General features: G+C 29.1%; 1 protein-coding gene across 1 annotated transcript; it reads right to left on the bottom strand.

Moving 5' to 3' along the window:
* Positions 1-1593: 1593 nt before the first annotated feature.
* LOC114317350 (bidirectional sugar transporter SWEET16-like) lies at positions 1594-18144 on the bottom strand. The gene is made up of 6 exons (XM_082914894.1): positions 17998-18144; positions 17819-17855; positions 12225-12435; positions 10977-11138; positions 10358-10477; positions 1594-2099 (listed from the first exon to the last, which is right to left on the bottom strand). The coding sequence occupies exons 1-6, from the start codon at positions 18029-18031 to the stop codon at positions 1752-1754; spliced, it is 912 nt and encodes a 303-aa protein (XP_082771020.1). The 5' UTR covers positions 18032-18144; the 3' UTR covers positions 1594-1751.
* Positions 18145-25376: the final 7232 nt, after the last annotated feature.

The raw sequence follows: 25376 nt of genomic DNA, 5'->3' as shown, positions 1-25376 counted from the left end.
ATAGGTAAACGATATCTAATTAATTTAATTTTTTGCAAGGATATTCTACTTGATACGTTTTAAATGTGAACGGTTCAGATTATCAAAATGAGACCTGAAATTGGCTTATTTTGCCGCATAGCAGCCGCTGCTATGCAACCCGTCCAGCAGCATTTCCAGTTCCAGATAAATCACCCCAACACTATACAAGAGACTTGAACCCGTAACCTCCATTATAGAGTTGGAAAGCAAACCACTACTGTAAAATTTCATGGGTGGAAACTATGCTGGTTAATGCACCTCTAGACTTTTAATGGTCCCAACCCTTGTCACCTTCATTTGAGAAATGAATGTTCAAAAAATTTAAAACATATTTCTTAGGAAAATTATTATAATTTATTTTTGAGTTCAATTTAATCATTGTATTTTTATTTGTATCATATTTTTTTTCCTTAAAATTTTCAAATATAAAAAATTAGCTTAACTGATAACCTTGGTTAAAAAAATAAACAAAAATCAAAGGCAAAATAGTTTATTCAAAAGAGAATAACCATTTCAAATTAGATGTTGACGCTCAATTCTTCAACGATAGTGAATGGATAATTTTGCCCTCGGATCTAGATTTCTGTCTAATTTGTAAATGAATATATTATCAATTAAACTAAATTGATATAGTATAAAAGAATCAAGGGTAAAATTGATGCAATTAAAATTACAATAACTAAATTGACTTAAGAGGCAAACTGCAAGGATTACTAACGATAATCAAATTACAAGTCATTTTCCAATACTTTTGAAAATTATATTCTCAACCAATTGAGACTAATTAAGAGTCGCTAAAACTAGGGCTGAGCAAGGAACCTGTGAAATCCGTAATCCGATCTAGTTCAGTCCAATCCGATAGGCTTGGATTAATTTTTTGAATCCGTGGTTCGGTTCCGGATTGAAGAATTAAAAATCCGTAGTCCACGGATTAGTTCCGGATTGAACCTCACGGTTCCGGATTGGAACCGATCCGGACCGTGTACAAATAGTCTATATTTTTATTATACATCCTCCCCCATACTATCTTCTCTTATTCCATGTAAAACCTAAACTCAAACCTCAACCCGCATAATATCTTCTTTTATTACTTTTATTTGTTAGTTTTAGTTTTAATTTATAATGGTCTAAATAATTATGGTGAAACCAACTTTCTTATAGTTGTTTAAATTCTAGAACAGTATGTCGCTATTATAGAAAGACATGTTGCTATTGTGGAACTAATATAGTGCTATGTTTATGTTTTTATTAAATTAAAGTGTTATATATATATATATATTTTTGTTATTTAATTATGTGAATCCGTGGTCCTAAACCGATCTAATTCGTGTTTAAATGGATTGGTTCGGATTGGTTCCATAATTTAAACGGATTGGATTGGTTCCAATTTTTCAGGAACCGTAAATAACGGATTGATCCTGATTTTATTCTAATCCGGTTCAATCCGGACCATGCTCCCCCCTAGCTAAAACTCTTGCATCTCAATAAAAGGTCAAGGATTTCAGTCTTCTTACTGGAAAGACTCCCCTTCCAAGCTATGACATCCAATTTACCAAAAAAAAAAAAAAACTCTTTTCTCACTTCTCAACCTCCAAATGAAGGTCCAAGTTCTCATTTTGTTGAATGGTAGCCCAAGGGCCTAATATATACAAGAGTAAACCCAGGCCCAACAGTGGGTTTTGAAATAAGTTTATTTAGGCCCATTCTTCAGTAGATTTTATTTTTGGAAATCAGGGGTGATCCTTGGTGCTTCCATTTTCAACATCATTTACATGGAGTGAGCCAGAATTCAACTCATATGGGCGAAGAGAAAATGTTTTCATGATTTTGTTGATGCTGTATTGCCGAGAAACCGGCGGGTTCGGGAGGCTCCTTCCTTTTTTGAGGTTTCGATTTTTATTTTTCAGGTGGTCGTCGAGGCCATGCATTTCAATGGACGTTTTGACAAGGTGGGCTGGTCCTTCTTTTTCTTCGTCTTCCATTTCGTCTTCTGATTTTGCTGAGGATGATTTGTTCTTGTAGACCAAATAGAGGATTAGTTGGGCCGAGCCCAATACAAATCCAATTGCATTTGGTACCTGAAGATTATCCATCAATCTATATAATATCTATATAACATGACAAGATGATTTTTGAAAATGTCCAAAATATATCAGAGATATATTTAGTTTTAATGGTCTAAATTAATTTTGAGTGTATATTAATGGTTCAGATCAATCATTTCAAATGTACCAAACACTTGATTTCTGCCCAAGTACTCTCTCTCTCTCTCTCCTTCTAGAATTTAAACTCTCTTCCTCATATTGTCGCACAAACCTTCTCCATCTCTCTCTCTTTAGCTCCATTTTACTCCAGCTCTTTAGTTTTGGTTCTAGAGAGTTTTGATTTCTATTGAATATATTGTTTACAATTAGAAATTAACTGTTGATCTCCATCTCCGAAAAATGATGTTGCAACACGGACACCAAAGGTTTTGGTTCTCCGTCGGGATTAAAGAGCTTCCAAGAGTGGTGGCGGAGGAGGAGGGAGGAGATGGAGAAAGGAGAAAGGAAGGAACCCTCTAGAACACAAGTAATGGAGATTTTTCTCTCTCCTCCTCTTAGCCCAGCACCACCTCCTAATAGCTCTTGAACAATTTTTTTTTAATTTTTAATTTTTTAATTTTTTTAAATTTTTTTTTATCTACAACATTTGAAAAACAACAAAAGCAAAGGGTTAGTCTTCTTTGGTAGTGGAAAAGCTATAAAGAAAGTATGTTTTGTTGCATATTGCTGTGTCATGATTCGAGAGAGAGGGGAAGGTGGAAACATGACTTGCCTTTGTAAGATCTCTCAACATTTATTTTTATTTTTATTTTTATTTTTTGGACTGGATTTCTCCTCTGAATATGGCTCTTCTTGGATTGGTGTTTGTGGGTGTAAAAGAATAGAGGACTCGAGGGCAGTAGGCAAAGCTTTTGTTTATAATTGCATAACAATGGCTTCTCCAAACACATTTACACCCCTTATTTCGAGTGTGTTGTTTGTTTAGAGTTTTTAAAAATTAATTTCATACTCACTTTTGAAAACTCTTTCCAAGGCGAAAAAATTTGGGCTAATCAGACGTCCGGCCGGTTGACCGGAACAATGCTATTTTTTTCATTTTTTTTTATTTACAATTGGCACCTGTTATTTTTTATATTTTAAATAAAAAAATTAGAATTTTTAAATTTTTTTATGAGCTTTGATTAGAATTTTGAGTAGTGTGTTTGGTTATGAATTGTAAGTTTTTGTATCAAATATCATATGTCACATCAAAAATTTCTCACTCAATTTAAAACTCATTCACCAATACAAATTTTCTGCACTCAAATCATAATTTCAAAACTCATAAACTCAAAATATAACTCTATTCTCAAATCATATTTAGAAAACTCTACTAGATGCTACCAACATTTCTCTTATATGTTTTTGTTTTTTTGTTTTTTACTTTTTTTATTTCACTATTTTATTGGTGAAGTAAAAAAGATGACTTTTATTTTATTTTATTTTATTGGTGAATATTATAAATTTTTATGTTTATTTCTTAATTTGTATTAAGGTTAGGCGGAGTTGTTATTTTTAATTGAGTTTTGTATTGATATTCTCATTATAAACATACATTTTGTTTGGTGGCACACACTATAAATATTTGTAATCCTCTCATAATTATAATATTAGATAATTATGGATGAAACATAATTTAATCATTTGAGTTTAAAATGAATGAAATTTAATAATTTAATCAATTGAGTTTAATAACAATATTAGGTGATTACGGATGAAACATAATTTAATCAATTGAGATTAAAGTACATAATATTTTAGATGGACTTAAGATAATTCCCACCACTTATATAATTAAAAAGAACCAAACAATTAAATAAGGCTTACTTACATAAATCCAAATTATAATGTTAGTATAAGTTTTAATATCCAAAATTCAACATAAAATTTTTGCTATAAATTAAACCAAACCATTTGTAAGAATTCTTTATTTTGTTTTATTTTATTTTATTTTTTTGGCCTTTATAGATTTATTCAACATAATAATGTTTGTTTTATTTTGTTTTATTTTATTTTATTTTTTTGGCCTCTTCTTCTTGGGGTAGCAAAGTGTGTTTTGAGGGGAGAGAGAGATAGAGGCAGTGGCGTAGTCAGAAATTTAATGGAGAGGGGGCAAAGTGTGTTTTGAGTTTTTTGAATTAAGTTTTTTGAAAATTGATTTTTTTTTTGTTTTCGTATTTTTTGTTTTTAGTGAATATTTTTAAAATTTTAAACATTTTTTTTACATTTTTAGATGCACTTTACTTAGATATATTTAAAAAGTAAAAAATTTGTGAAAAAATATTTTAAAAAATTAATAAATACATAAAAATACAAATAATGTACAAAATTCTCGATTTTTCTTTTGTATTTTTGGTATTTAGTGAATTTTTAAAAGGTTTTTTTTACAATTTTTTTACTTTTTAGGTATATTTATGTTAGGTATGTCTAAAAATTAAAAAAATTGCTTAAAACATTAAAAAAATTCAGTAAAAATATAAAAAAACGAAAAACAAGAAAATAGAATTTTCTGAAAAAGTGTTTTTAGAAAACTCTAACCAAACAATTTTTTTATTTTTATTTTTTTAATAAACAATAATGAGATATTACTAAACTTAAATATTAAGAGTCCATTTGGATAAATGTGAATTTTAACTTAAAGGATTTGAGATTAAATTTTATATAAATATTGGGGAGTAACTATTTACAGGTAGATTGGAAAATTAAAAAAAGAAGATAAATTGAGATAGAAGTAATATATTTTAGTAGAGAAATTCTATAAAACACACCATAAAAAAAAGTATCTATCATATGTCGCAATTATGATCTTCGTGGTCTTTAGTTATGATAAATTATAGTGTTAGATATAATTTTGTTATAACTTCTTGTGATTGTTATTTTCGTTATGACTATATATCAAGTAATAGTTAGTTATGACTCATTTTGATATTAGTTTTGACCTATTGTAATTTTTTATTTTTATTTTTATTTTTATAATTGAAGATGTGTTGCTTGATTATAATTTATATAGTGATCATTTTAATTATAAATGGAAAGAAACATATGGAGGACAAACTCTACATGTCAAACTACCTAGCAGTCTAATAAATTTCATATATCTTCATTGAGGTTAATTATGTTTGCATGTCAATAATGATAGACATCACCATTATATTGAAATTTTCATAAATAATAATATAACTTATCATAGTCTCTTTACTTTCAATCAAAATAACAATTATTGTTCTCATAATTTAAAAAATGTCATTGAAATTTCACTTTAAATAATATTTTTATAAATTTTTTTATTTAAAATATTTTCTTTATGTTTGGGGAAAAAAAAAATTCCAAAATCCCAGGGGGGCTACGTGACCCCCCGGCCCTTGTGTGCCTCCGCCTCTGGATAGAGGGTGTGTTTGTTTTGTATTTTGAAATATATTTTTAAAGGAAAATTTTTAAAAATATATTTGGTTATAATTTTTTTTAAAAAAAAATTAAAATTATTTCTCTCTATTACACATCAATCAATTATTTTGTCTCTCTCTTTTCTTTTTCTCAATTATTTTTTCTCTCACACACATCTATTCAATTACAATAAAATATCAAATTATCTCAAACTCAAAAACTATTTTGAAAATATACAATTAAACAAATCAAAAAATATTTTAAACTCTTTTCTCAATTTTTTTTTTATAAAAAATTTATCTCCAAACATAAACTAAACACACTCAAAATGAGTTTTAAAATTTAAAATTTGAAAAAGTGAGGTGAGCGGGAAGGGATGATGGGTGGAGGTGCCGAGTTTTTTTTTTTTTTCAATGCTGTTTGGCTCTTGGGCGCAAAGTGTGTTTTGTTGTTGTCACCGTGACCTCACTCTTGGGAGCAAAGTTTGTTTTGTTTTTGTTTTTGTTTTTATTTTTATTATTTATTTTATATAAAATATAATAAAATAATTAAAATGTATTATTTATTATAATTTGGGTTCAAATACTCAAAATACAACAAAACACATAAATCATGCAAAATTATAATATTTTATTTTAAATTTGTAAAAATTAATTTTAAAATATTTAAGTGTAAATTTTATAATATTACTCTAAATTTTATAATTTTTAAGTGTATTCAGATTGAATGGATCTGAAAAAGTAAAAATTGTTGATTAAAATATTTAAAAAATTTACTAAAAGTAATAAAATATAGATTGAAAATTTAAAAAATTATTTTTGAAAACTATAAACTAAATAAGTTTTGAATTTCAAATTTGTAAAAATTATTTTGAAAATATACAACCAAACTCTAATTATAAAATTCATTTGAAAATTCAAACCAAATAGACCATCTATTTATATTTTGACCTCAAAAATTTTTTTGTGCAACAAATTAGATAAATTATATTTTAATCCATATGAAGCAGAATATTTCTTTATATTTTTTTAGTTTTTTATCAAAAAAAAGTTACATATTCTACAAATTTCAATATAATACATATAAATTATAACTATATTTTAATCTCAACAATATTTACATGGTGTTTTTAAACGCGAACATACACTAGTTCTTAAAATATGTCATAGTCAAGACAATCACTCACGTTCCATTTAAAAATAAAAATAAAAAAATAAAAAATTGACACACGGACCAAAAAGTACCAAAAATTTAAAATAAAATAAAACTCAGTCAATTTGGGAGGTAAAAAATTAAACCTAAAAAATTTGGTGTGTGAATTTTTTTTAATAGCAAATTGGTATATGTCAATTTGACATAAAAATTCTTTACTTGTTATGTCAAATCTATTATTTTATTTTACAATGGAAAAGTTATTTGAAATTGGCCTTGTTGGGATCTTTTTATTTTTATTTTTTTTATAGTTGTGAGAGAAAAAATAAAATAATTATGATTGGATATATAATTTTGTCTTATTAATTATTTTAACCTATTTTATCTTTTAATGAGTTATTTTAGCCCAACTCTCTTTTCAAATCATGGTATAGTATATATTACTATTGGGATTTTAAAAAATAAAATAAAAAATTAGCAACAACCTGAAGTATGTCTAATTTAAAATGTTGAGTCAAATATCAACTATTAGCATTTGACATATTAGATGAATTTCATTATTCATGTCAAAATTAAACTATTATTGTGCCACATAGGATTTAGCATTTCAATTGTAACTGCTCTAAAACTTTTTTTTTGGGGGGTTGTTTACTAGGTTAATTCCTTGATAAAATTTTTAACTTCTAAAGTCTTGATTTTAAATAATTCTTATTTTTTTCAATAAAATAATAACAATAATAATTCATATTTTTTCTACCGCACTATCTTTGATTGACCTTTCTCTCCCCTTTATTTATAGACTAATCACACTGATCTTTTTTTAAAAAAATATTATTTTAACCTATTTTGTCTTTTAATGAGTTATTTTAGTCCAACTCTCTTTTCAAATCATGGTATAGTATATATTACTATTGGGATTTAAAAAATAAAATAAAAAATGGCAACAACCTGAAGTATGTCTAATTTAAAATGTTGTGTTTATGTCAAATATCAACTATTAGCATTTGACATATTACATAAATTTCATTTTTCATGTCAAAATTAAACTATTATTGTGCCACATAGGATTTAGCATTTCAATTGGAACTGCTCTAAAACTTTTTCTTCTTTTTTTTTTTTTTTTTTTTTTGGGAGGGGGGAGGGGGGTACTTTTTTTTTTTTTTTTTGGGGGGGGGGGGTTGTTTACTAGGTTAATTCCTTCATAAAGATTTTAACTTCTAAAGTCTTGATTTTAAATAATTCTTATTTTTTTAATAAAATAATAATAATAATAATTCTTATTTTTTCTACGGCTTTATCTTTGATTGACCTTTCTCTCTCCTTCATTTAGACTAATCACACTGACTTTAAAAAAAAAAAATTATTTTAACCTATTTTATCTTTTAATGAGTTATTTTAACCCAATTCTCTTTTCAAATCATGGTATAGTATATTTTACTATTGGGATTTTAAAAAATAAAATAAAAAATGGCAACAACCTGAAGTATGTCTAATTTAAAATGTTGAGTTTATGTCAAATATCAATTATTAGCATTTGACATATTAGATGAATTTCATTATTCATGTCAAAATTAAACTATTATTGTGCCACATAGGATTTAGCATTTCAATTGGAGCTGCTCTAAAACATTTTCTTCTTCTTCTTTTTTTTTTTTTTTGGTGAGGGGGAGGGTGTTTACTAGGTTAATTCCTTCATAAAGTTTTTAACTTCTACAGTCTTGATTTTAAATAATTCTTATTTTTTCAATAAAATAATAATAATTGCTTGTTTTCACTTTTCAAAAAATTATGTTTTCTTATTTTTCGAGTTTTTTTTTGTTTTTACTGAATTTTTTTAATATTTTAAGTAATTTTTTTACTTTTTAGACACACCTAACATGAATACACCTAAAAAGTAAAAAAATTGTAAAATAAATCTTTTAAAAATTCACTAAATACCAAAAATATAAAAATAATACAAGAATTCAGTACATTTTTTATATTTTTATGTATTTATTAATTTTTTAAATATTTTTTCACAATTTTTTTACTTTTTAGATACATCTAAGTAAGGTGTATCTAAAAAAGTAAAAAAAAAATGTTTAAAATTTAAAAAATATTCACTAAAAACAAAAAAAATACGAAAATTAAAAAAAGTCAATTTTCAAAAAACTTAATCCCGAAAACTAAAACCAAACACATTGAATAATTCTTATTTTTTCTACCGCTTTATCTTTGATTGACCTTTCCCTCTCCTTCATTTAGGCTAATCGCACGGACTTTTTTTTAAGGGCAAATTACATATACACCCCTCCAGGTTTGACAAAATTACAGATATCCCCCTGAGGTTTGAAAAATTACGAATTCCCCCCTGAATGCTATATTTGCATAAGAAATTAGGGGATAATTTGTTATGAAATATAAACCTCAGGGGGTAAATTGTTATGAAAATACAAACCTCAGGGGGCGGGATGTAATTTCCGAAACCTCAGGGGTATCTGTAATTTAACCAAACCTGGAAGGGTGTATATGTAATTTGCCCTTTTTTTAAAAACAAATTTATTTTTATAACACTCAACTCTCTTTTTTATAAATAATTCATTAAGTATATGATGTAAAGTATATGATGTAAAAAACATATTGACAGTCTTGTTTTTAAATAATTCTTATTTTTTTAATAAAATAATAATAATAGTAATTCTTATTTTCTCTACCACTTTATCTTCGATTGGCTTTTCTCTCTCCATCTTTTAGACTAATCACACTGACTTTTTATTTTATATTTTACTCATATAGCACTCAACTCTCTTTTTCATTAATTATATGATGAAAAGAACATATTGACATATATTTTACACTAAAATAAATAGTTTATTTAGGCCAAGTTTGGAAAGACTAAAAAAGTGCACTTTTTGTCTTTTTAGACTAAAAAATTGAGGTTGAAAATATGGATGTTTGGGTTAACTTTTTGACTTTTTATTGAAAAATGTGTAATAAAAAATTGTAAAAATTGATTTGTAGGGAAAAATTTGAATTGGGAGTTGTGCAGCCGTAATTGTTGACTTTTGGTGAATAGTGTTAACTTTTTAACTTTTTGAGTAACTTTTTGACTTTTTGGCTTTTTTTGAAGTCCCCAAACTTGGCCTTAGTTTATCTTTGTAGTTCTACACCATATTACTTTAATTATGATCCATTTAATCTTATTAAAATTGAGAGATTGTTTATCTACTTTTGTAGACAATGTCATACATAATCTATTTTTTAATTTCATTTTTTCACTCCTAGACTAGAAGTGAAAAAATGATGTACAAAATAAAATTATTATATGAGTGAAAAAATGATGTACGAAATAAAATTATATATAATATTTTCTTTCTCCAAACCTAAGGAAAAGCTAGTGTAATTTATCTATGCTTTTTTTATACCACACGCTTGATTGAATCATGAATTTATGTAGTAATTTGAAAAGAGAAGAAAAATATGAGGACAATATGAATAAAATATATGCTATTCTTTTAACAAATTTTCATCTTTCTTTTCAAATTTATGATTCAAACACTATAGAAGGATATATAAAAAGGCTTAGAAAGCAAGATGCAAAACTATGAAATGGGTATATGACATTACAAGTTCAAATGGTCTAGCAGCTTTATTTTTTATTTTTTTTTAAATGCAAATATTGAAAAGTGATTTTAGAATTTTAAAAACACATTTTAAAAAAATATAAGAAAACTTACTCCGACGAAAAAATCCTTGACAAGGAAAGCGTAGACAGACCAAACTCCAGCATTGAGGAAGAGGAAAAACGATAGGAAAAAAGGCATGTACTCCACACTTGCCGTCTTTATCACAATTCTCTGTTATCGTCATCCATTAAAAATTGAAACACAAATGAGGACCTATGCCGAAGATATCAATTAAAAAAACCAAAATGCTACACAAGTTATGTTTTTCAACTCTTAAATTTTGAGTCAATTTGTGGGCATTTTTCATTAGTTTCTAAATTTTGACTTGGGTAATAAAAATGAAAAACAAAAGTCAAATGACACACCCCAAAATGGTCAAAAAATTTAAATAAAAATCACGCCGTATATGTGCCATATTAAATGACATGTGCCAAAGGTTAGTTAGAACAAATCTCCAAACACTCTCCTGAGCAATAATTGAGTAGGAAGTTTAATATTAATTGGAAGTAGAACTATAAAAATGTCAAAATCTGATTGAAAGACAATAAAAATTTATCCAAACATTTCCATTTCATTCCTGACCTATAAAATTTTATTTTATTTTTTAATTTTTTTGGCAACTAATTTGTATGAGCAAAGCTAGTTCGTAATGGCATTTGAAAAGGCTTACCATGACAGCTAGAGGTGCTGCATACATGCCTATAGTCAATGCTGCACATAAAATGCCCACAAAGGTAAACCTTAGACTTCCATGGATTGCTAGCAGAGTCACAGCTATTACTGCCCCAAGAAACCCAACATCGAATATTGCCACCAACTTCATAGATTTAACCTGAATTTCAATACCATTGGCAAGTTTGTAATACAATGAGTGAGAGTGATAGATCCAGAATTTTTAATATAGACAGAGAATATATTTAATAAAAATTTATAAAAAAAAAAGAAGCATGGACGGTGACATTTTTCTACCAGCACAAAATTTGAAAATAAGATGAAAACATAAGTTAATAAGTATGTCAATCCATATTGGTGTATAAAATATTAACAATTACATCTAAAAAGACGCATTTTTAGTTGCGCTTGAGGATCTTTCGTGTTATTAAAAGTATTTGTGCTAGAATCAATATTAAAACCTCAAATAATGTATTTTTTAATAAATGTGATCAAGTAACTTGTTAACTTTTCTTCCACCTTCTTCCATCATTGTAGGTTAGGGTTTATAATCTATACTTGTCTGAACTTTCTAATTTACATTTTGACCCCCATTTTCCAAAGATATAGAATTTAGGCACTTCAGTTTTTTAAACACTTAGAGAGAATGTCACATAAATTTTTAAAAAAAACCTTACGAGAGGTTAAAATTTTCAACAATGCTACAGACTCCAAAAAAATATAACCCCATAACCCCCACTCATTTGTAATTCGTCCAAGAAGGGAAAAAAAAACACACACACACACGATTGGTCGACATCATTTTGGGGGTCATGGGGGTCCCCAACTTTGGTAGTCCTAAATATTTTTGTAAAATTTTTAAACACCTAGAGAGAATGCCACACGTGTATAATTTGAAGATAATTAATAACTAATGCTACTTTAACAATAAGTTTAATTATTTATTAAATCTCTTGTATGGATGTATCCACACAATAAGATTATCTTTGTTTTTTTAAAAAAAAGGTTATTTTATTTGGATCCCCTTTTCACCAAAAATCGATAGTGTTTATTATGCAATTTTGGCCTAATAAAGCCAAAAAGTGTTAAAGTGTTTTTTACTGAAAAGATGTGCGAATAGCACCACTCAATAAATAAATAAATAAACGTCAATCCAATTATTTTTTTAGATATGGTGGATTTTAATCAGACATAAATGTCTTAAATGATTCAAAACAGAATTTTTTTTTTTTTTTTTTGGGTTCACCTTGATATCCCTTGGAGCATAGACGAGAAAGAGAGTGACATAAATGAATTGTAAGACAGCACCAGCGCCATTTACTGTTAGAATAAGAAGACCCCCTGGCTTGAGAATTCCATAGAAAGTCCACAGAGATGTGCTGAGCAGAGTGGTTATGTATGGAAGTCCGTTGTAATTCTCTGTTGATTTCTTCTTCACCACTCCCTTGAATGTTCCTCTGAACCATAATACACATGCATGCAAGCAATTACTATTTGAATTACTCTGACCTTTTGTGGTAAGTTGCGTTTTTCGTTCAAAATGTTAATAAGGAGCGATCACATTGCAACAAAATTGAAATTGGTGGTGAAATTGTTCAATTTGAAACTAAGAGGACTTGGGTGTGTTCATGAAAACCGAAACCCAAACCACCCGCTCGAACCGACCTGAACCGAATGGAAACGAACGATTTTGAACATTCAACCGGTCGGCTGCAAATTTAGTTTGGTTGAATTTCACAATTTCGCCGTCGGCAACGGTTTTATGTAAATTATTGCACACAAAACTAGCACGACCAAGATCTATAACACAAGCAACTCCTACATTTCTAATATATATCTATATATATATATATTTTTTATCAGCAAATAATATATGTCTATATAATTGTATTATTCTTGGAAAAAGTGCAAAGCTTCCATAAGAAGCTTTCTATATTGATGATGATACTCCAACTTTCAAAGCAAAGTTGTCCCAGCAGCAGCAGCAGACCTATCATCTCCTCTCCTCTTCCCCATATTTCTCTCTCTCACTCTCTTTCTCTAATCTCTCTGTAACGTAAACCCACATTCTTCCCTCGTTATATCTTTTTACAACTATGATTCACCCATCTCCCTCTCTCTCTCTCTCTCTCTCTCTCTCTCTCTCTCTCTTTCTGGTACTTTACGAGGTGTTTCATCTATCCTTCAAATTAGAGGCTCCAATGTTGGTGGTGGTGCTCTATTACTGACCAAAACCCTAGGGATGAGTTTATTTGTTTATTTTTTTATAATGTTTTTGATGCTGATGTGTGTGTTTTTTTTTTCTTGGTAAAATGTGTGTTAGTTTTTCAATAAATCATTGTGTTAACTGCTTACGAAATGAAAATTTATTAACATAGTTGATTAGTTGATGTATATTATGCGCTAGATAATGGATCGTTCATGTTTTTTCAATGCTTTAAATATTAGAATGATATTTGTTCCAGTATGCTTTTATATATATATATATTTATTTTTTTTATTTAATTTTTTTTATCTCTAGAAACCTTAGATTTATTTTGTAATTTTATTTTGTTTTTTTCCAGTTAACAAAATCCCTGCATGTAAAAAGGATTTATAAGGAACTTATTTTTCTTAAAAAAAATAAATAAAAATGAATGCTTATATGTGTATGTTTGAAGCTTGAAGTGATTGTTTCCTTAAATATACTCAGTAAGAATGAAGTGTATGTTTTTTGTTTTTTTATTTTTTATTTTTTTATTTTAAATTAAAAGCTTTTGTTTTTATATCTGTTTGTTTGATATTATTTTAAAAATTGCAAGCTTCGTATATTTGTTTGTTTTTCATTAAGTAAGTATGCTTTTATTTATGACAAATTATATTAGCAGTCCCTATAGTTTAGGACTTGTGTCACTTTAGTCTTTGACTTTTCAATTGTGACACATTTGACTCTGAATTTGGAATCTTGTTCCAAACAAAGATAATTGAAGATACAATTGTTTAATTTCAAGGGTAAAATTGTCAATTTAATAAAATATAAACTAATTTGACAAAAATAAATGTCAAAAAAATATTTTTAATTTTTTTAAAATTATTTCTATCCATTAAAGATAAAATTATGTAAAATTGATCAAAATTAATAAAAACTACATGATTAATTTTTAAAAATTAATTTTACATGATCATCATCCAAACACATAATAAAAATTAATTTGGTAAAAAAAATAAATAAATGTCTAAAAAATTTATCAGTTTTACATAATTTTATCTTTAGTTGGTAGAAATAATTTTTAAAAATTTAAAAATATTTTTTGACATTTATTTTGTCAAATTAGTTGATATTTTATCAAATTGACAATTTTATTATTGAAAAATCAAATGGTATCTTTAATTGTCTTTATTTAGAACAAGATTTAAAATTCAGGGTCAAATGTGTCACAATTGAAAAGTCAAGGACTAAAGTGATAAAAGCCCCAAACTATAGGGACTATTAGTGTAATTCACATTTTTATTTATATTTTTCAATGCTATAACATATTAGAATGCATAATGCTCTTTGTTTTTGTATGTATCAGGTTTTAGAAAATAGTGTATTAACTATTTGTTTACAAAATTGGAATTTATTAGCATGTTTGATTTGTTTATGTATATTATGCAATATATTTATTGTTATATTTTGTGTCTAGATAATGGATCATTCTCCTACTGAAACGGCCACTGTTGGTGCCCAACCTAATGAAATAGTCACGGCAAGTTCAAGTCCCATAATTGTTTAGCATGGCAATGGAGCATAGCTTGGTAAATAAATCGAAGTCTTTTTTAATTTTATATTATGTTGTTTGTTTTGATTTATGTTTACTTATTTATCAAATTGTTTTTCCTTGCAGGTGGTTGATACCTGTTGATAATACATTTTTGCTTGGAAAATGTTTGAGGGCCCGAAATGCTTGGCTCGAATGCCCCGAATGCCCAAAACGACGTCGTTTTGGGCATTCCGTTTTTTTTTTTTTTTCTTTTTTTCCGCCATTTTCGACCTCTGCAATGCAGAGGAAGAGGGAGAGAAAGAGAGGGAGAGGGAGAGGGAGAGGGAGAGAAAGAGAGAGAGAGGTCGCGTCGCTTGCGCCTCCCGCCGCCGATCGCGTCGCCTCCGCCGATCGCGTCGACCACCGCCGATCGCGTCTGTCTCGCCTCAGCCCCTCCTCCTCCATTTTTTAGGCCCCCTCCAGTCCTTCTTCCCCCTCCCCTCCCCTCCCCCTCCTTCCCTTCTTCTTCTTCCTCCTTCTTCTCAAATTCGAGCCAAATTTGGCTCGAAACCCTTTCGGGCTCTGTAGCAGAGCTCTTTTTGCTTTGGCAAACTGTTTGATGATGGTCTTTTTTTGTGTATTTTCTGTCCATTCTTTCTATCCAAGTTGTTCATATTCTACTATGTTTTGTATTAATATTGCTTCAGTTCTATAGTTGGATGAATGTAATCATTAAAAGCAATTACAAACTTCTGGTTGGTTGATTTTTTTGAAGTTTTTTGTCTGGCAACTAGAGTGGCAAGTTTGGAAGTAGTGAATATTTTTGCAGTTGCAGAGTATAACTATATATTTCTTTTGTACTTTGATTATGAACATGATAGCTGATAGGTTGTCTTGATGATGTTGCTAATCAAAAAACTTGATAGTTGATCTTAAGTTACTTATTTTGTTTGTTAATTGGAAGCTTTGAACCAATTTGTATTTTTTTTTTTTTTTGTTTGTGTGAAACGTTTGAAATTATTGTTTTTCTTCTTGATATGATTGGGTTTAAAGCAGGTAGTAAGTAGTGTATGAAATTTGTTAGTTAATTATTTGTTATTCATATTATGCGTGTTTGGAATTTATTGTTTAATAATTCTTTTTATTATGATAGCTTTTTAGAATTGTAAAATTATAAATTTAATATTTTTTTGCTAATTATACTTTCAATTGTAAAATTGTCTATTTTTACAATTTCTAATATTGTAACTTGGTAATAAATTAAAAATCATGTAAAATATTGGTTGCGTTTGGTAGAATTTTGTAAATATGATTTGAGAGTATGAGTGATATTTTGAATTTGTGAGTTGTGGAATTATGATTTGAGTGTAGAAAATTTGTTTGATTATGATTTTTAAATAGAGTGTTGAATTGAGTTTTAAAATTTGATTTGACATGTAAAGTAAGAAAATTTGTTTAGTTATGAGTTTTGGAAAGAGTTTTCAAAACTTAATACAAATTATTATAACTCATAACAAAACATACTACTTTCACATTATTGAAAATTCTGATCAACACTCATAACCAAACTGTTTTTAAAATTCAATTAAAAAAATTTATTATTAATAGAAAATAACATTAATCAATTTTTTAATTGAAAATACTACAAAGGAAATAATTTTTTTTCAAAATAAATATTCAAAAAATTTAAATCATAAATATTTAAATAATTTAAATAATCTAAAAATTTAATAAGTAAAAAATTAAAATAAATATTCAAAAAATTTAAATCGTAAAAATTTAAATAATTTAAAATGTTAATATTTTAAATTTAAAAACAACTCTACACTCAAATCGTAACTAAACATATAAAATAAAACTCAATTAAGAAATTATTTTTAAAACTCATAACCAAACACATAACTCAAAACTCCATATTACTTTGACAACTTTACACTCAAATCGTAACCAAATACATAACAAAAAAATTAAAATATTTTAAAATATTTTTATAAAATAGCGTTTGAATTTATTTTTATTAAATATTTTAAAATTTAAAAAATTAAAATCGTAATATTTTGAAATTAAAATATTTAAAAATATTCAAAAAATTAAAAAAATCGTAACATATTTAAATATTTAAATATTTAAAATCTTAACAAAATTAAAATATTGATTTGAATTGAGTTTTGAATTATGTGTTTGATTATGAGTTTTGAAAAATAATGATTATGTTTTTAATTGAGTTTTGAAAAATTGATATAGAATTATGATTTGAAAGTTCAAAACAAACAATACACTCAAATCAATGAGAATAACTATACTTTGAGAGGCTTATCAAACAGTTTTCATAATAAAATTACTAATGGTTTGGCCCAACTAATTTTATGGGCACAGTCCAACCCATGAAACCGACCGAATTCGACCGTCAACCCGATTCCTATGCACGGAGGGTTTCGAACCATCACCCGGTCGAAATCAGATATTAATTCTCCCAATCCGAATCTGTTCGATTAGCTATAGATTGATTGGTCAACCTGATCTGAATCGACCCGTGTGCAGAGGACTTAAAGTGAAACTTTGCTCCGATTAGAAGGATTAATGATGTAATTTAACTTAATTGCTTTTAGTCTAGTAGTCATACTTTGATGATATAAATTACTAATAAAATTGTTTTCTCTGAGTAATGAAAGAGAGGTAATTGTATTATTTATATCATTAGCACGCACCTCATGCATCCTCCTCATAAGCAAGCCAAACACATGCAAATATTTTAATTACCAAATAGATTGTGATGTTTGAATAACACATGATCTGTTCTAACTAACCATCAACTCACATAAAAAATTAAGTTATTATGAAAGATAATTTAGTATTTATGTTGTTAATACTGATCAATAATTTGTCATATATAACACCGGATAATAAATTATGAATTTGAATCTCACCACTTACTCAATTATTATAATATTTTCTCAGCTCTTAAAGTATGAAATGGATAAAAACTATATGCCACTTTGAATAAAGGAAGAATATATCAACCTGTTCAATCATGTATATAGTACTTTAACACATCTCAGAGAATTTCATATAAAGGAAATTATCATTTTGTTATTTTTAAAGTCAAGTATATACTTACATGGGAGAAGCAAAAACTAGTATAGAGATTATATTCCCTGCAAAAAGATATAATATATCACCATATTATGCTCTACCAAGTACTAATAGAAGAAGAAGGAAAAAAAAAAAACAAAGACTAGCAATAGAAGAAATTAAATATATTCAAAAAGTTTTTCATGTAAAAGAAATTAGGCAAACCTATAATGCCAATGATGAAGCTCAAGCTAGCCATGGAAGGAAAGTAGTGTTTTTGGTGATGGTGAGGGAATGAATGAGAGGAGAGAGATGATTATATGTGAAGGAAAAGGGAAAGAAGTTGGGTGGCTGGTGGTGAATTGGGCTAGAAGTTTTATACAACTTTAAATGATTCTAGATGAATGTCCATCTCTTGATATTTGCCATGTAGCATGTTGTGCTGGTTTGTACCTGATATGACAATTAAAGTTATGTTAGAAATTTTAAATGATTTATTAAATTTTCTATCAAATTTTTTGCATAGATGTAGGACTCACACATATGTGAATTTGTGTGGATCCCATAACTATATGAGAAATTTAATAAAAAATTTAATAAATCATCTGAAATTCATAATATTTTACATGATAATTGTGATAAAATGTCCTTTAGACAACTTTGAAGGCCCTAAGTTTTGGCCTCACATGTCTTTTTTTGAGTCCACGTGGATTTTCATTTTCCTTGTCTGCTAAAATTTTCATTCTTTGAGCTATTGAAGTGATGGGAAATGCTTTGAATATCTAGGTACGTAAGTGATAATGAGATAAAAATTGAGTAGTTATGGGATATTTTATGCCATATTATTAATGCAGTGTTTTAATTAATAATGTAATGAAAATTGTATAATGAAAATTGTATAGTGTTTTATGCCATATTATTTTATACCATGTTAATTCACTTATGTTACGTAATTTTTGTGATTTTTTATTTAACGTAAACATTATGTAAATAATAATATGAGATGATTTTTTAAAATTATTTACTCCCTCCGTTCCAAAATAATGGTCCCTTTTGGGGAATCTAACTTTTTTTGGTAGTACAATTATTGTACTTTTAAAAAGTTGGTTTTTCAAAATTACCCTTTGATAGTACACTTTTTTGAGAATATCAATGTCATAATTGTACTTTTTATATTATTTATGAATTTAAAAGAAAGGCAAAATGAGAAATTTATATTATTTTGTACTTGATTTTTGAAGAGGAACTAATATTTTGGGACAATAAAAAATGGAATAAGGAACTAATATTATGGGATGGAGGGAGTAATAGTTTTCTACAATTTGTGGGGTCAACTTTCGTAGTGCGGCATATCTAGATGAGGGTGCTGGTGGGAAGACCCTGGGAGATCTCCAACTGAAGCATGATTACATTTGATGGCTACTCCTTTTCTCTTTTCACTTTTGTCCTTCCTTTTATGCTATGGATGTTGTACAACGATGGATCATTTTGTAATTTTACCGTCGGTAGTGAGAGATATTTCCTTTGTCTTTTCAATCATTTCGCAAACTTTCTTCTCACTTTAATATTACGTCGCTAGTGGGAGATATTCGCAACTTTTATTTCAACATATCATTTTCATTTTGAAAAATTATTGATTAATTCTGAAATATCATGTGATCATATTTTAAATTAATTATCAATTATTGAAAAATAGTTTTGAAATTTTTTATATTTTTTTTATTAATTTTGAGTATTAATTAAGGTGGGACCCGAGCGTTAATTTTAATATTTTTTTATTAAATTCATGTTTAATACTGCGTAGTGAATAAAATTGTGTATTTAATTATTCAAAACCATTTTCGGATGAATGAGAATTCAATGCGCATTTTCGAGTTTGTGGAAATGTAATTTGGTGGGTTTACTACACATTTGTGAAATGTGCTTGTTCTACATTGGATAAGCTTGAGGAATTGTTTGGATTTATAAACCTTAACTTTGGATACTTGGGATGGGGCCCAAGGGGTACCTAAGTTTGTGAAATGGTGAGGTTATGAGCGAAGTGGACTAGGCCCATTGGATCCAAAATTAAAACCACACGCACGCGCTGTCGCCGTCCGACTGGCTTCAGCTTGGGCGTGGGTGCGTGGTTAGGTTAGGCTTGTCGAGCCCAATACTTATCTTTTTTAGACCAAAAACTTTTGTATTTTATTTTATTTATTTATTTTAAATTCAAAAGAAATTTGGTCCAGATTTTTGCCACCCAAACAGTTCCTAACCCGAACAGGTTCATACCTTTTCATTCCAAAACTGGACAGATCTGTATCTGTTCAAACAGTCCGAACAGATCTGTATCTGTTCAAATAGTCCAAACAGGTTTTTGGTTATTGAATCTGTCCAAACAGGTTCATATCTATTGGCACCTGTTCGGAAAAGCCACTTTCACTTCTATAAATAGTTGGTCATCCAGCAATTCTTTAAATCCTGTTTTTTGAGAACATTTCTTCCTTTCTCCTTCAAGTCATCCTCTTGTCTTTCTGAATTTTTTCTGCATTTAGGGGTTGTTTGGGATGTCCTAAATAAGTACATTTTTTGACTTTTTAGACTAAAAGGTTGAGGAAAAAAATATGGTTGTTTGGGTTAACTTTTTGACTTTTTATGAAAAAAATATGTATTAAAAAATTGTATAAATTAGTATGTAGGGAAAAATTAGGATTGGGAGTTGTGCAGCTGTAATTTTTGACTTTTAGTGAATAGTGATAACTTTTTAACTTTTTGAGTAACTTTTTGATTTTTTGACTTTTTTTCAACTTGTCAAAGTCTTAATTTTAGGAAGAAAAAGAAAGAGTTACAACATAATTTTGGTTCGCAAGACTTGGTTTTGTAGTGTTGCAAAATTCAAATGATAGTCATTGCATCTTGGAAAATAGATGTCGGTAAACTCAAAGTACCGGAACGAGGGTGAAATCTACTTTAAGGAAATTGTGTCCAATACAAGCCTCGAGATTATTTTCTATAAGCATTTAATTTGAAAAAATAATTTATATAATTATTTTCTGAATTATTTTTATTTTATTATTTATTTAATTTATACACACCATCCACTGTGGGAAATAACATTTTTTAGTCTTATGTTGTTTTCCATCTCTAACATAAATCGTGCGCCCCTACACTACAACATTTTCTTAGTTTAGTGACATTTGAAAGTGCCATAAGACTATTCTTCTAATGACATTTTTTGGTCTTGTGGCATTTTGAACAAGTGCCACTTCTATCGGTGCCACGGTAGATACTTGCAAGTGCCACTGCACCATCATGGCTGAAAACTTTCAATGACATTTTAATGTCATGATAGTTATTATTTGTGGCACTATCAAGCGCTATTAAAAAAAGAGTTAGTGACACTTGTAAGTGTCATTACACCATCAAGACTAAAACCTTTCAGTGACACTTTAATGTCATGGTAGGCACTATTCGTGACGCTATCAAGTGCCATTCATGACAATAATTCGTTGTAGAGCAATTTGATCCGCTCTTGCGGAGACTCGAACCGCCAACCTTCCACACCATAAACCTTATACAAGCCCCACTCTTCCCACTACACCTCTATAGCACCACATGATTATATATGCAACATATATTATTTAGATAGTACATACATCCATATTAATATAAAAGTATATATATAAATATAATTATTTTATTGAACATAATTTATGTAAAATAAACTATTTACTACCAAAAAAAAAAAAAAAAAACCACTTTGGCAACTAAAAATATTTTTTAGTCGCCAATTCTATACTTTTGGCTACTAATTATTTTTTAGTTGCTAAAAAACTTAACTTTTGTAGACCAAAATCGGATTTGGTCGCCGAAGATGCACTTTCAGCTACCAAAATTTTGGTCATCAAAAAGTTTTATTCCCGCCTTAGGATTTAGTTCTCCCGCGCTAAAAATGACCACTTTTGGCGACTAAACTTATTTTTTAGTTGCCAATTGTAGACTTTTGGCTACTAAAATTTGTTTTGGCACAAAAAAGCTTTACTTTTGGCTACTGAAAATTTTTTAGTCGGTAAAACCCATATAATCAGCGACCAAACTTATTTTTAGTCGCCAATTGTAGACTTTTGGCTACTAAATTTTTTTAGTCTCCAAAAATCTTTACTTTGGGCTACTAAAAATTTTTTAGTCACTAAAACCCATATAATCAACGACCAAACTTAGTTATAGTCGCCAATTGTAGACTTTTGGCTACTAAAATTGTTTAGTCGCCAAAAAGCTTTACTTTTGGCAACTAATGCTATTTTGGTCACTGAAAACTATACTTTCAGCGACCAAATTTTTTTGGTCAGGAAATTTAGTAGCCGAATATGCTTTTTCCTGTAGTGTATATTGAGTTTAATTCATTTATTTTTAATCATTTACTGCATTTTAAAATTTTAGAAAATATATTGGCATATTTTGTTTTTTCAAAAATGTCATTATAAGCTTGGAAAGTTTTTGGCTTAGTGGCATTTCTCAAAATGCTATAAAATATTTGTTTATGACACTTTTCACCTAAGTGCCATAAAAAGTAATTTGCACCTACCTAATGTCCTGGCATTTTTAAAAAAATGTCATTGCAAATATTCATAAAAAGTTTTTGTAGTGATATTTTTGTTGTAGTGAAGTGACACTTTTTTTAATTGAAATGCCACTAGAGCCTTGTATGTTTGTGGCTCTATGACATTTTTCTAAAAAATGCCACAAAATATTCTTTTTGTGACATTTTTTAAGAACATGCCACTAGTATGGTGTCACTAAAATATGTTTTTGTTGTAGTGTTGTGACACTTGTTCATTGAAATGTCACTAGTGCCTTTTATGTTTGTCGTTTTGTGGCATTTTTCAAAAACGTGCCACTAAATATCATTTTTGTGGCATTTTCTAAAAATATGCCACTAATTTAGTGCCACTAAAGTATGTTTTTGTTGTAGTTTTGTAACACTTGTTCATTGAAATGTCACTAGAGCCATTTATGTTTGTCGTTTTGTGGCATTTTTCAAAAATGTGCCACTAAATATCATTTTTTGTGGCATTTTCTAAAAATATGCCACTAGTGTAGTGCCACTAAAGTATGTTTTTGTTGTAGTGCTACCTCTTTCTACTAATCAAAACTTTATGGAGTACTACATGTCTATACTCTGAAAATACTGAATAATCACCCTTTTATTTTGTGTGTATTCTTCTTAATTCACACTTAAAAAATAATAAATATATAATATATGCTCACTCTACATATTTTTATTTCAAATATACCCTAACAAATGAAAGGTATACACATACTATTCAAAACACACCCAAATCTATATACACACACCTAAACTTAAATATCTATGGAAGAAAGTTGAATGACCATTTTCAAATGAAGAAAATGATAGTTTAATCTTGTAAACAAGAAGTACAACCCAGTCAAAAATAAACAAATAAAATTACAATACCTAACTATATCGACCATGATGATGATATTTTACTTCGCCCAGTTATGGGGATCAATCTGTGATGGTGAAGAACCTTTTACCAATTTTTTTTATTTAATTTCTCCCTTACCTAAAAAAAATAATAAATAGAAATTATGAAATCTGTGTACATACATCCAAACTTAAACCTCCATTGAAGAAAATTGAATCACCATTTTCAATACATTAGACTCAAATCTAACAATAGAAAGAAAAAAAAAAAAAAACAAAATAAAATAGGTTGACAATGCCCAAAACAATACTAATATGTGAGTTCGGAAATTTAGAATCGAAATTTTAGAAAGAGTTCAAAATTAAAGTATCGGAAAAAAAAATTGTTTGGAACTTGATAGCCCCCCAAAAATGTTATTTTCAGAAAAAACTTTGTTTATAACTTGGTTGGTGAAAAAAAATTCTTTGGAACTTGGCTTTTTAAAAAGAAAATTTAGTTCAACACTTGGTTGCTGAAAAACTTAGTAATTTTCGACTATGATTTACCAAATGATGTTGGAAAAAAATGGATGATTTTAATATTCAAACTCACATTTTCATTGATATTTTTGTCATAAATGATGATATCCTTCTCAAAAACTTTTATCATGCAAATATTCCATAACAACAATGATGGTGATATTTAAATGAGGAGGAAGAACCCAATCTAAAGTAATGAGAGGGTTTGATTTGGAAGGTGGCAATGGAAACAAAAATAGGTTGATAATGGATTGCAAAATCATAACCTTTGGAAGATGACAATAGAGTAAGTGAGAAAATATATATATATATATATATTTTGATTCAAAGGAAATGAGGAAAACAGACAAGAAGAAGGAGTTCAGAATTACAAATAGAGGCTTCTCCCTCAGCCTAGCCACTCCAGTCATATCCTCAATGAGGAGAGTTATGACCTCCATAGGAGGATCCTCAAGGATTTTTACATGCTCAGCTTGTGCTACACCTAAATCAGCTAGTCGATCAGCCACTTTGTTGCCTTCTCTCAAGGTGTGGAGGATAGAACAGTGGCATCTCTGAAGGAGGAATTTGGCATCTTCAATGAGGGCCTTGAGAGGAGAGTTTGGGTGTGGCCCTTGTTGAATCTGGAGCATGGCTTGTTCAGAATCTGTTTCAATTACCACATTGGTCAGCCCTTTCTGGAACAAGATGGTGAGTCCACAGTAGATGGCCCAAATTTCTGCTTCCAAGCATGTGCAGTGTCCCAAGTATTCGTAGTAGCCCCATATCCAAATGCCTGTATCATCCCACAAGAGACCTCCATAACCTACTTGACCTGGATCCCCCTTTGAACAGCCATCTGTGTTAAGCTTCAATGTGCCTACAGTAGGAAAACACCATTTTATTAGCTTAGGTAAAGAAAATTCGGGGTGAAGAGGAGATTGAAAAGCTTCATTAATTTCATGCACATAATCCCTGATGAGTTTAAGGCCAGTATGGATTGGACTTGAAAGGGTAATTTATATGTAAATTGGGCCAGTTGGGTAATGGGCCATTATGTGGGCCACAGTAAGGACGGAGTAAAAAGGCGTTGAAGTTAGCCCGGTCCAAAAGAGCTTTGTAGTTAGCTCAGTCAGCATGGTTAGAGCGGTGACAGTTAGTTCGGTCAAACCATATTGAGCCGAGGTATTTTGGGCCTTTTCTCAGGACCTTGCTGTTGAATAGCTCGGTCTAGGCACACTATGGATAGCACAGTCTGAACAGGTGAAACCGAAGTACAAGTAACAGAGGAGAGAACCGAGCTAGCTAGAGCTCGGTCATTTCAGCCAGTTTAGCATGGTTGTTTTATCTCGGTCATTTTGTCATACTACTGAAGTAAAACCATCTCACTTGGTTTAAGCAGTGATGGGGGTGTTGAAAGATAAGGGGTGTGGCTCCTTGGAGGACTCTACACGGAGGAATAAGAGTCCTACTGGGATTGTGCCATGCGGAACCTATAAGAGCTCACAACATCACCTATGGAGAGGTAAAACAACTTTGATTCTCGAATACATAGGGCTTTTGTCTATTTGTCTATTTTACTGACTTAGGCATCGGAGAGGTATCTGGCACACACCTGCCGGCTAGCTCACGTTTGTGTTTTCAGAGAGTAAAGCGACGATATTTCGAGGAGTGCAAG

Source organism: Camellia sinensis, chromosome 2 (genome assembly GCF_055761805.1).
Source record: "Camellia sinensis isolate YWXY chromosome 2, ASM5576180v1, whole genome shotgun sequence".
Lineage (NCBI taxonomy): Eukaryota > Viridiplantae > Streptophyta > Magnoliopsida > Ericales > Theaceae > Camellia > Camellia sinensis.
The sequence above is the reverse complement of the archived record's forward strand: the minus strand, read 5'-3'. Positions and strand labels throughout refer to the sequence as shown.

Bases quoted from the DNA above. Each gene is read 5' to 3' on its own strand.
- LOC114317350 (XM_082914894.1), bottom strand. From the start codon at position 18,031: ATGGCTAGCTTGAGCTTCATCATTGGCATTATAG. The intron at 17,856-17,997 runs GTTTGCCTAATT...ATCTTTTTGCAG, and splicing joins CTTCATCATTGGCATTATAG to GGAATATAATCTCTATACTA. The intron at 12,436-17,818 runs GTAAGTATATAC...ATTATGGTTCAG, and splicing joins CTAGTTTTTGCTTCTCCCAT to AGGAACATTCAAGGGAGTGG.